This window comes from Dicentrarchus labrax, unplaced genomic scaffold (genome assembly GCF_905237075.1).
Source record: "Dicentrarchus labrax unplaced genomic scaffold, dlabrax2021, whole genome shotgun sequence".
In the NCBI taxonomy this organism is placed as follows: Eukaryota; Metazoa; Chordata; class Actinopteri; family Moronidae; genus Dicentrarchus; species Dicentrarchus labrax.
Genome location: NW_026136707.1, coordinates 11,641,310 through 11,654,043, shown reverse-complemented (window position 1 = coordinate 11,654,043; position 12,734 = coordinate 11,641,310). Strand labels below are relative to the sequence as shown.

Sequence of the window (12,734 nt, the reverse complement as noted above, 5' to 3'; positions counted from 1 at the left end):
ACACACACATTTACTCAGATACACTCTTCACTATAATGAAAAGGGCGCTCGCAAAGCAAATACACTCAGCCAATAAATCAGAGTTGGCTTTGAGAATCCATCATTTACTAAGTGGGTCACACTTCTGATGCCGTAGACACTCTTTCTCTCCCGTTCTTGTACTCTGTTTTTGTCTCTCTCTCTCTCTCTCTCTCCATGATGTGAAGGTCAGTGCTGGATAGGCAGCATACACTATTCATCCCAGGTGTGCATTCCCTCTCGCTTTCTTTCTATCTTTGTCTGATTATTTGGTTGGTTGTTAGCGAAAGAATGGCCAGTTGGAGGGCTAGAGCCATCCTTCAGTCAGTCAGACACACACACACACACACACACACAGTTAAGACATGTCAAGGAAATCTGCCCTAATACAGCCAACAGGCCTGAATTATTTAAACACAGGGAAGGAGAAGATGGAGAGAAAAAGATTGGAGAAGCGCAAAAGTTAAGGAGTAAATAGAGTAAGCTGGCCCCGTTCAGTCCCTCTGACTCCTGGTGAACTTATTTAAAAAACTTCTATACTTGGTTTCACTCCCATCTGCTTTCTTTCACCCCATCTTCAGCAGGTCTCATTTCCTTCCCCTGTCTGCGTGCCCACACCTTCTCGTCCTCTCTTCCCTCCATTGCTTCTTCCACCACCATTTCACCCACTTCACTCCAGCCACCCGCCCCCCTCCCCTCCCCTCCATCTTTCTCTCTGTTTATCTAAGCACTTTCACGGTCACTGCTTTGGAATCCCAGGAGTCTAAACTGGCCCCCTCTCCCTCTCCCTCTCCCTCCCCTCGCAGCCGATCCATGCCTCTCTCTCCCTCTCCATCTTTTTCCGTCACAACGGTGAAGATTCATATCGCTCTGTGCGTCGGGGGTATGGACGGTCCCCCTTATTCCCCCTCAAGGCAGCCAGCTTTGTCCTGTTCTAGTCACGCACAGCCACCCACTCGCCCCACCCTCACACACACATGAACACATATTCACACCAGGGGTAGGACATTTACACTGATGTCTAATACGACCACCTCAAAAGAGACTAGATTTAAAATTATTGAAACATTTTTACATAATCCGACCCCTTTGGCTTCAAGGCTACTAAATATCTGTTATTTATAAACTCAATACAGTATATTTGACTATCCACAGCTTTACAGCATGTGTAATAAAATTCATACTTTCAACATTTGGGCTGATATAACTAGATGCCATTCTCTGCCTCAAGCCCGGATGCCCCTGAATTTCTTAGAGGGCCAGTTGAGTTCCGCAACACCGTTGAAGGGTTTACATACAATAAGAGAGGAGGAGGGGGGGAGCATAGAGGAAGGAAGTGGTGAGGGTCAAGAGGAGAGGTGCAGACGGCAGTCTCACACAGTGCTAACAACAGCCTGACATTGGACTGGGATTAACTGATTAATTTGAGATTAAAGATGACTGGTCGCTACTTTAAGTAATGAACCACAATGACCCAAAACTACAAGATTAACACGCAGGAGGTACAGTGTGGGTGTTTTTTCTTGATAGTAAGTGACTTGACTGCAAATCGCTGCAATGTCAGCAATTACCGCAAAAAAAACCCCACTTGTTTAGGTATTCAGTATCTACCTTTGATAAGAGAAAAACACTGCTCACAACAATTTTCCGTTCTGAAAGGAAATCCATCAGGGAACTTCCTTAAATGTAAAATGTTAAAAAATGTAGTGAATAAGGGCTTTTCTGACTTTCATGACTAGGCATTTGTCACTGGGTGTATTTTTAGGAGAACACACAGATTAATTCCACAATCATAAACACGGAGCGTCTGCTCCAGTGTTTTCAGAATCGTGCTGCGTACAAGAACTCCATTTCCAGCTGAATAGGAGAGCAATGAGATTCATGAGTTCTCCTGCTACAAGGCCATAGCTATGGAGATTTGGGACAAGGCTATTTCCCCTCTTCCATTCAGCACAAAAATACCACCACTACTCTGGATGCTCTCAGACTGTGAATTACAACCATCTGATCATTTCTGATGAATACAACAAAACATACTTTTGGACAGTGACGGAGAGCAATTCATTAAAAAATACATTAAAAATATATAAAAAAATAAACTTTCTAAATGCATTCACACAATTGAATCAACTTGGCCTCAAGGTGTGTGTACAGTATGTCCTGTATTTAACTCCCTACTCTGAATACTAACGTGTCAGCAGCCTGTCAGTGTAGTAGATGGTACGAGCTACCTTAGCATCCTACAAAAGCAAGAACATATGCACCAAAACAGTGGATACATATAGTATAGGGTGCACAGATACAGTACCACTCATCTAGTATAGGGTGCAGGTTGACGCAGGTTGATCAAAGAACTAATTCTGGGGGAAAAAAAGCTCACATTCCTTCAAACTCATATATAAAAGATTTGATTGGAACAAAATGTTGAGAAACGAGGAAGAAGAAAAAGAACAAGGAAGCAGAGAGAAAAAAAATGGGAGTCAGAGTACCAGGAGACAGGGATCAAGCTGCGCATTACTGCACACCCGAAAATCATGTGGTACTGGTTATTGTTACAAAAATAACACATACAAATATGCTGACACACACACACACACACACACACACACACACACACACACACACACACACACACACACACACACACACACACACACATTGCTAAACCATATCTCATCATCTTCCTGTAAGCCTCAAAAAAATCAGAGCACAGGCTTGTTTGAATAAGCATATGATAACACATTCCATTCATATTCTGGCCCTTTGTACTCAGGTAACGACACTGCTGTAATTTCCAAAACATGCATAACCGTAACAGTATGCTTAGTCAACACACATACTGACACACACACACACACACACACACACACACGAAAGCAGTGTCAGTTGTAAATGGGGTGTGATTCCTTCTGGGGCTCTCCCCAGAGTCCGAGCAGCCATGTGCAAGTGTGTATGCAAGCAGCGCGATGGTACTATTGCTAACGTGTGCGTCTCTGTACCACACCTGTATATGAGCCTGCGTCACGGTGTGTGTGTGTGTGTGTGTGTGTGTGTGTGTGTGTGTGTGTGTGTGTGTGTGTGTGTGTGTGAGTGTGAGTGTGAGAGAGAGAGAGAGCGCCCCTGTGAGTGTGTTGGTAGGGAGGGAGGGGCGGATGGGAAAGGGAGGGGGGTTGCTGCTCACGCCTGCTTGTGACAGTGATAGTAATACCTGCTGACATCCTTTCTTCCCTCTCTCCCTCTCTCCCTCTCACCTCATCCCTCCATCCCTGGGGGCCTTCCCGAGCTGTTTTGGGAGTTGAAATCTGTTGACTCTTTCCCTACCATCCTCTCCTTAACGCATTCTCCATCCCTCGCTCCCTCCACTGCAGGTCTAATGTTTTTACAATCTCTGGGGGCTGACGAGAAAAAAAAAGGGGAAGCAGAGAGAGAGAGTGTGTATATTCATATGTGGTGTGTGTGGTATGTGTATGCCAGCCCAAAGAGAAACAGAAGAGGAATGTGTGTGTGTTTCACATCATTGGGGGCTAGAAAGTAGGCTGTGCTGCCATACTTCTGGGAGGCAATGCCAAAATAATATTAGTTTTTGTTCCAGGGTGGAAAAGTCTCCTAAAATCACACAGCAGATTCAAAATATGTACGGAACATTTGTCATGTGATCCATCTCCACCGGAAATCACAAAGCACAAAAGGATAAAAGGTGTTTTTTAGGAACTGGGAATATTGCTGACAAAAAGTGTTATGAAGTGTTTGAAGCTCTTTTTACTATGAGAAGGTAATTCTGGTAAACACAATCATTTATAATAAAAAAAAGGTGCCATACACAGTAGTATACACCCCCTAAACACAAACACACACACATTCAAACTCCTTCAAGTATTTTTATCTAAGTGTCTCTTTGTTCTGTCTAGCTAAAGGGTAGAGGAGCTGTGCTTTCTAGCAGGTTTATTAGTCCATAAAGTTTGTTGTGGTGTGAAGGCGGTTGCTCCCATCTCTCCTCTACGGCTTCTGGATACACACCATCTCACTCAAGACACAGTTGGATTTTAAACAACCAGCGGAAGGTATAATAAGTAAATTCCAATCAATGAATAAAGACTGACGAGATGGCAGATCAAAGACAAAAGCTTCAGGAATTCTTGTAGTGCGTTCTCTGTGTTTTGCTATTTAAGGATTTTTCCATTTCCTCCAGTGAGTGCAGGCCTATAATAGTAATTTGTATGATTTCATTTAAAAGTAGTAGTAGTGCTTTTCCATGGCAGAATGCCAGCTCCAATATTATTATGGAGGTATGTCACGCACATTTACAATATTTCTTCATTAAGAAATTTTTGAAAAATAAATCACAAAACTACTTCTCTATAGGTTTTACAAGACAGTTGAAACAATTGACGAGTTGAAACTACCATCAGGATTCTTTAGTTGTTTGTAAAAACCAATGGCATCATTTAAGACATCACTCACATGGACATTTTCTTTAGCACTGCATCACTAAACTGTGTGGTTTGTGACATAGAGATCACAACTATCAATATAACTACTGCACACAAGTTGTGCTACCAGGGTTAGGCACAAAAAAAAATAAGAATTCATTTATGCAAAACATACACAATAGCACCTTCCTGGCTACTAACAGGACTCATGTAGTGACCAAAACAAAGGAAATTATCGCACGCTGGGAGACCGCCCAAACAAAGTGATTCATAGACATTTACATCCGCAAGCAGAAGTTCTCTGACATAAAAGAAAATTGCAGCAACTATTGTAACGGTGAACATGATCTACGTCAACACTTAGGCAATCAAAATTTATTTTGGAGCGACTGTCCATAAGCACCTTTGAAGACTTGAGGTATGATGGCAAACATGTCTCAGTGTCCTCCTGGCAGTGAGGAACTTGTATGGTACAATAATCCAGGTTTCTGCTACAGCCTTTTGCTCAGCCTGGGTCAATACTAATTCAATTTCTGTCTCAGGGAATTCCCAGGTTGCCTCTTGGCAGGATTTCTGAGCTGAGTGGAAGAGTATTGTGCGAGGTTATATGTACTTGAGTGTGTGTGTCTGCCTGTTTCTTTGTGCATGTGTGTGCGTGTAAAATTTGAAAACGCACATATTGGCTAAACAACTAGCAGATTGTTTTATTTTAGTCAAGCTTAAGTCGATCGTGTTTCCCACATTTTTGAGTTTACATATTCTCACGCCACAATTTAATTGCTGTTTTGTATGTCAAAGGAATACACAGTTGGCTTGACACCTACAACAATGCCAGCTCATTGTGTGCCATGAATGAATGAATGCGCTCCAGCTCGGTGCTCACCAACAGCCCTTAACCACCATAACCACCCTCTTCACACACATACAGCACCAGCAGCCATTTTGTGCCAAAGCCAGGCTGTGCTGTGCCAACCGAGCGGCCGTGCAGCATTGAAACTCATTTCATTCCACAGCTGTTCCACCCCACTTGGAGACATTCACACAATACAACTTATTACAGCTTAATGCAACCTAATATTGATGTATGTGTGTACACAGAGAAACAGGGCGGCGTGGGGAGAGAAATTGGGAAAGGGATGGGTCCATATGCAGTCTGGCGATAATGCGAGAAGCCGGCGATAATATCTGAGTGTTAAATTGGTATCGATTGCTTAAATATCCTGACCAGGAGGAGAGAGCGGCCGTCCTTTCATGCTTGTACACCATGTCTGCTCCGACGGCTCCAAGCTGCACTGTGACTATCTGATCCATTTTAATACAGACGTCCTCACCGCTAGGCCTCTGCCCAAACCTCATTTTCAACACAGTGTGCCTGAGTCTTCCTGTGTATGTGTACGTATCTTTGCAAAGATTATTTTTTGTTGTGCATCTTTAATGTTGGTTTCATTCTTGGATATAATATAAACACTAAACAGTAAAATGGAGGATTACTGATTTCACACAGATAGACACATAAAAAAGGAGGCAGTGTCAGTACAGCAGGTGGTAACCTGTACCCATTTCTGTAAAGATTCCCCTGAAATACTTCACAGAAACGAGGCCATGTGACACTTTAGTGAAAAGACGTGGTTGCACAACACTCCATCTGCATGCCCCACCTTTAAAAAAACCAAGCATCCAAAGGCAATAACACGCCTTTTCCCTCCAACACTTTAGTCACACCTAAAATCAACTAACGAGTGGAAACAAAACAATGACCTATTTAGTCGAGAGGCCGGCACAGCGGTTGGTATGTTCCCACAGCCGCACACCGCTGGCCGGAACTGAGGATTTTTCTAGTCAAAGCCACTTTTACTACTTGCAGTGAGCGGAAGAGAAATCTCAGAAAACTAGTAAAGCACATAAATCATGTGCGGGATCACAAATGAATCGAAAACCCTGAGTGTTTTAATAGGGCTGGGTATCCTGGTGCATTTCTGGGATTTGTTTTTCCAGAACTGAAAATTTATCACACTACATCTCTTCTCCAGGAAACAAAGAGTTCCTTTTTACGCAAACCAGCAGGTCAGTTCCACACACACGCACGCACGCACGCACGCACGCACGCACGCACACACACACACACACACACACACACACACACACACACACACGCACCTCTAACAGAGCTATTGTTCCACTGAAATGAACTTCAGCTGACAACAATGGCACCAAATGTCAATTCACTGGCGTACAAATCAGTAAAATCACTGCCTCGCATTGTTTTCCGACAGAGATGAAGAAGCTCAAGTGTACACACAGTTAACTCATCCACAGTTTACCTCCAGATAATACACTCAGTACCACAAACAAACAGACAAAGCGCATTTACAAGGACAGATAAGGTACACAATCGCAGTCACAAACACATCTCTGGAGCTACACAGACCACAGCACAGCAGCGTGTGAGACAATAGGCATTGACACAGAAAGACACAGAAAAAGGGAGAGAGACATTGATACAGTTACATGACAGATGAGAAGACAGAGAGAGAGAGAGAGAGAAAGAGAGAGAGAGAGAGAGAGAAAGAAAGAAAGAAAGAAAGAGAGAGAGAGAGAGAGAGAGAGAGAGAGAGAGAGAGAGAGAGAGAGAGAGAGAGAGATTGCTTTGTTAGCAGGACGGGGAATAAAGTGGTAATTACCTCACTGTGGGTTTGTTGATTATAGTTCAGCCAGGTTCTCCATGTTAATCATTTACCAGGGGAAGACAGAGATTAGTACAGAGACAGACAGAGAGAGGAGAGATAGCAGACAGTGTGAGAAATATATTCATTTGTATGCACACACACACACACACACACACACACACACACACACACACACACACACACACACACACACACACACACACACACACACACACACACACACACACACACACACACACACACCAGAGGAGGAATAGACACATACAGGCCGGCTGGTGAAGTAGTAATAAAAAATAAATAAAAAAGGAAATCAGTCTTAAAGTGCAATCATCTCCCCTGACAAGACACAATTACAAACTGTGTCTGCTTTTACTTTACTGTATACTGCATACATGTCTGCACAGATCAGCTGTGTGTGTGTGTGTGTGTGTGTGTGTGTGTGTGTGTGTGTGTGTGTGTGTGAAGGTATGGTATGCAGAATGTGATTTACTTTGGTATTTAAACTAGATCATTCATGAGTGCACGCAGAGGGAAATGATGCATAAACAGAGCAGAGATTACACGGAAGACTTATGAGGGGTGCTTTCAATAAAGATACAGAAAACCAATACAAATATTCATCTCCTCACACACCGTTTAAACATGCTTCACTGGCTTGGAGCCCTAAGCCTTTGTCAGAAGAGGAGAGAGACACACAGACAGGAAGAGAGCGAGGGAGAGAGAGAGTTCAGAGGGGCCTGGACTGGTTTGGTGTCTGTGTCCAAACTTGCAGTGTGAGTTCAAGTGTGAGCAAGAGAGGGTACAGGTTAGAATATTGTGCACTGTGTCTCTATGTGAATGGTCAAATGTCCAATTAACACCCAGCTAATCCACCGCTCTGCAGTCAGGAAAAGACAAGAGCAGTCAGGAAACAAGAGTCTAAAGTCTGAACTGTGATCCAGAGGAACTGTTGCAACAAGTTTGCCTCCTGCCATGTCGGATAAGAGGAAAAGCACTAGTAGGAGGTGTGAGCCAAGAACAAGGGTAAGTCAGAGGACAAGGAAATTGAGTAGCTTATTTAAGGTTCAGGTTTGGGTGACATTTATTCTTGTTACAGATGTATGAGTAGTCCATATAGATGGTAAAAGCCATTACTTGAAAAAAAGAAGAAGGGGTAATTCGATCCTTGAAGTTTTGGTGCTCTGAGTAAACTTTCTGACACATCCTGAGTGAATTTATGAGGATGAATGTAGCACAAGAAGCCAACACTGTTGTATCAGCAAATAGGATGGTCAACTTGTTTGGTCCAACAGGTTTTAAAGCACACCATGGTACAGAAGAGGGGGCTTAATATTCCAATAAACTAGTCTGAGCTTGCTACTCGGGGGAGAGCTGAGGTATAATGTCAGCACAGGCACAAAACACACACTCAAGCTTAAAGCACTCTGGTTATATCTTACTAACCTCAAACTGCTCCAGGAAGTAAAAAATAATTTCACCTCTAATAAGGAACTATCGCTTTGAGAGAAACACTGTAATAAAATCGAGAATGATCGTAAACCCTGTTCATAAAATCATAAAAGAGGGCAATTGAACCACTTGAGCCCCACAATGAAAGAGGCCAGGGTATCTGATTCCACGATGTTGCACGCTGACCCTGCAGACAGTCTATCACTACCATTTCAGAGCTCCATTTTTCAATCTGGAGGGTGCTAAATGCGTGCCAGTTAAAGTGTTTCACTGAGCCTTTGTTACAGCCATATTAGCCAGTGAAGAGCAGAGCAACAAGGCCCTTCAGTCTCCACTTGACTGCCCCTGCTTCATTAAAACCATAAATCTAGATGTCGAAAGGAAAGGTGATGGCCAGAGAATGTCTTTTGTCATCCGTATTAAGAGGAGCCTGTTTGCTCGCCAGCTACAGTTATGTTATGTACGAGCTGAGTCCTTCATGTAATGTCTGTACCGGTGGCTAGCTCCTCTTTAGATGTTTTTCCAGTGTCAGAGATAGCAGGAATAATGAAGGTGAGAATAAAACGGGTCCACATTCAATAGTCATTTCCAACATCGCCAGCATTCAGAAAGAAGGTTGAACATTCTGTGAATGTTCTAATAAATTGAAGATAGGGTATTTAAACCTACATTCAGTGATTTTTTTGGAAACACAACCATGACATATTAGCTTTTAAAGTTTTAGCAAACTGTTTATTTACAGACCCAGCAGACACGGAGCAACATTAGCATGCAAGTTGGGTTTCTGATAACCCGGTGAATGTAAGTCCAATATTTTTTTTTCTCAACCAACTCCTGAAGGAAATATCTCGGTCTTTAGCTGCTAAATGCGCCACTACCTACATGTTAACTTTGTCCCAGTGCTGTTTGGTGTAGGTAGCCCACAGTGGGGGTTTTTAAGAGCTATTTTGCTATATAAAACACTATTGAAAGCAGGGAAATTCAGTCAAAACAGAAACATTTCTCACTGTTAAACCCAAATCCCATTTTAATATGAAAATACTGATTCTAGCAGCTTTAAGAAATGAGCCCTGAGCTTAGTGTATTCAACAGTTAAGCTTAATGTTACTGTTACTAACTATTAAACATTGTGGACAAATAAAAAAAAAGCCAAATGTGGTTATTTTGTGATCTAGAGTGCCTTCTCTACCACGAGTGTCAAGAGGAGTCCTGGACCCTGCAGTGCAGCACCACGCCAACAAAAGCATCACTCTGCTGTCCCTGTGCTCCTATTCCCTTGCCAGGCTACATTTACAGGCCTCAGGACAACCTGGCTGGCTGGCTGGCAGCTAATAGAAAATATGGTATGGGAAAATGACTGAAGCTCAACTAATCACACCGCCAATATCCATCACTGGGCAGGAGGGAGTCATGAGAGATAAAGGGCGCGAAGGAGGGGGGGGGGCAGACAAAAAAATGAAAAGGAGAGCGGGATGTAACAGGGGAGGTAATGAAGAGTGAAGAGAGGAGAGGGGAGGAGAGGAGAGGAAAAAGAGGAGAGGAGAGGAGAGGAATGAAAGAGTCCTAGCCGTAAACCCTGGGGATTCTGGACCGGGTGCAGCATCACGGCTTTGCTGATAGCTTTGTGATTGGGTGGTGTTGCTGATGAGAGTGATTCTCTGCCACAGTGGGTTACCCTCCGCCGTGCTGCTGATGGCATTGTGATTGTGTGGTGTTGCAGCCGACTGTGTGGTCCTGCCACAGGCTGTGACCATTCATCCCTGAATCTCTGGGGAACAAGAAGGTGCTTCCTAATCCTCACAGTGTTCCTCCCCACCACATTTCTGTTGGATCCCAATTACAGGACTGGGTTTTACCCGCCTGGACACACTGGATACAACCATCGCCTGACTCTAGAACAGGATGAATCCTGCAGACCTGACAAAGGGGCCCCTTGGGAAAATGATCAGCCCCAGGAGTCATATTTCTGTCACATTTTTCTGTGTTGTGCATCCAGAAATGTAAAATACAATACAAAACTGTGACTGACAAAGTGGTCTCCGTGGCAAACGGCTATTAAGAAAAAAAGGTCATTCATCTGAAAGAGTGTTTGGGGAATCGGGTCTTACGGCGAGAGTCTCTAAATAAGCGGGTGAGACAATGGTGGATGTGTTATTCCGGGCAGTAGCCCTACTGGCCCTGCAGGTCCTCCACCTCAACCCTTCAATTAGCCAGACTGGAACACCTGGATCAGCAGGTGAGCCTGACTCTGCCTTGCTAATGGCCCCAATCAACCCATTACACACACTCACAAACACACACACCTTCCCATTACCTAACTATACTCGCCTGTGCACAGCAGCACTTTAGCCTTTAATATACACCTGTGTCCTCAGAATGCTATCTAGGACACTATTCAGAACAAACACTTAAGAAGAAGAAACCCTTACTTATGGCATTCTATAAGTAGCATAATCATAAACTCCAAAGAGGCAAGTGGACAGGTGAAAGCAGGGTTAGAGTGTAGTCATTGTGATAAAGATAGAATAGAAAGAGTGGCTAGAGGGTGAGATCAGGCCACTCAAATGAGCCCAGGACTCCACTGTATCCCCAGAGTTCAGGCTTCATGACTAAAATACTCGTCTGATAGCTTTTGGGTTGGTGCAGGTTTCTACACCTCTCTTTAAAAGACCATAAGGACGTGATCTGCCGCATAGCAGAGATTCTTTAAACCAACTAAATCCTGACTCATGTCGTAGGAATTATTGTGGTCGTTGTGCAATAACATTTTAGTGCAAGTTCAGACCAGCAAAGTTTTTTTTCTATGCAAAGTAGGCAGAAATTAAAGCAAATGAGCTCTTCTTACATTAAATCTCCATTTGACCCGCAGTGAGAAGGAACCTAACTCATTTCTCCCTTGAATAGGCGCATCATTATTTTTTATTTTTATTTAAAAGTGTTTCCTCACCTTGTATTTGTTGAGTTCCAGTACACGACGTGTCTTTTGGCCACAGCAGCTGCGATTATGTTAAAGAGGAAAATCGTGGCTTTCCAGGCAGGCAGAGCTCCCGGTGTCCCCACTAAGGAGCCCATCCTGACCGCCGCAAGGGGGGCCTGCGATGAGGCTCTGCACCACCGGCTGGGTGTGGCGTGCAGGAATCAGGTGAGGAGACGCCGGCAGAGCAGCTCCTGAACAAACTTTCCACCAGCAGCTTCACCCACTCATGAACAAACTCAAAACTTTTTGCGTCACCTATGGCTGCAGTTTCGCATGATGCAGAAAGGTAAAGTGATTAAAGGTGCCACACAACAACAACAACAAAAAAAAAGCTTAGATCACAGGCTGCAGAGTGGAAGGCGTGATCTTCCACAGTGAGAGTCCATGGTCCGCATGGTGGTTTTGGACTTTATACTTAAAAAAAAATAGACAACAAAGACTAAAAACCTGGTTTAAAGGTCAGAGTTTCCAGTATATTGTAATGTGTCAGACTATCAGTTCAAAGTGCCAGCTGGTTTGGCAGCAACAGGCTGCAGAGCGATGGAAGGGCGGGTCCGCTGAGCTGAGGGCGGTGCCGGGGAAACTTTTGGCCAATCAGCCGACAAGGGTGTGGTAATGTGTGATACTGTACTGTAGAGTTAAATCCTTGTGAGTTGCGCCGACTGGTGTGGGGAGACAGTCTGTCACTGTTCCAGTTTTTTTAGGATCTGACCTGGGACCCTCTGTCCTCTTTTCTCTCCCCTGATGTGATGATCTGGACCTGGAGCTTGTCTTGCAATAGGCTCCAACACACAATTTAAGTCCTGTCAGACCTTGGGCAGCTGTCCTGTGCAGCAGCTGGGTGTTTTCCTCTCCAGAAGTGAGGTGCAGCTGGTTCACAGAATTTAACAAGCAAAACTTCTTACTTCATTCCCTCCCGAACTTCCTTATAACTTATAGTTACTATATAGCTCCAAGTAGGGCAAAATTACATGGTAAAATGAGGCGTTCAGGTACCCGACACACAAGATAATCAAACAGTGGGGAGCCCCACCACAAGTCGTTCACAAGATCCACATTTAGTTCAGCTACACTTGGCTCTGTGTGTGTGTGTGTGTGTGTGTGTGTGTGTGTGTGTGTGTGTGTGTGTGTTTGTTAAGTATTAATTCTCTGGTTGTTGTCAGCCGCCCCAGG

General features: G+C 43.9%; 1 protein-coding gene across 2 annotated transcripts in view; it reads right to left on the bottom strand.

The window, feature by feature from the left end:
* Nucleotides 1-12,088, bottom strand: part of si:dkey-246i14.3 (ephrin A4) — a 33,295-nt gene extending 21,207 nt beyond the window's left edge. Inside the window, exon 1 of one of the 2 annotated variants that reach the window (XM_051405959.1) lies at nucleotides 11,532-12,088. In XM_051405959.1, coding sequence (XP_051261919.1) covers nucleotides 11,532-11,656 — 125 coding nt within the window. In that variant the 5' untranslated portion in view covers nucleotides 11,657-12,088. The remainder of the gene's footprint in view (nucleotides 1-11,531) is intronic. The other variant, XM_051405958.1, reaches the window with a different exon arrangement.
* Nucleotides 12,089-12,734: the final 646 nt, after the last annotated feature.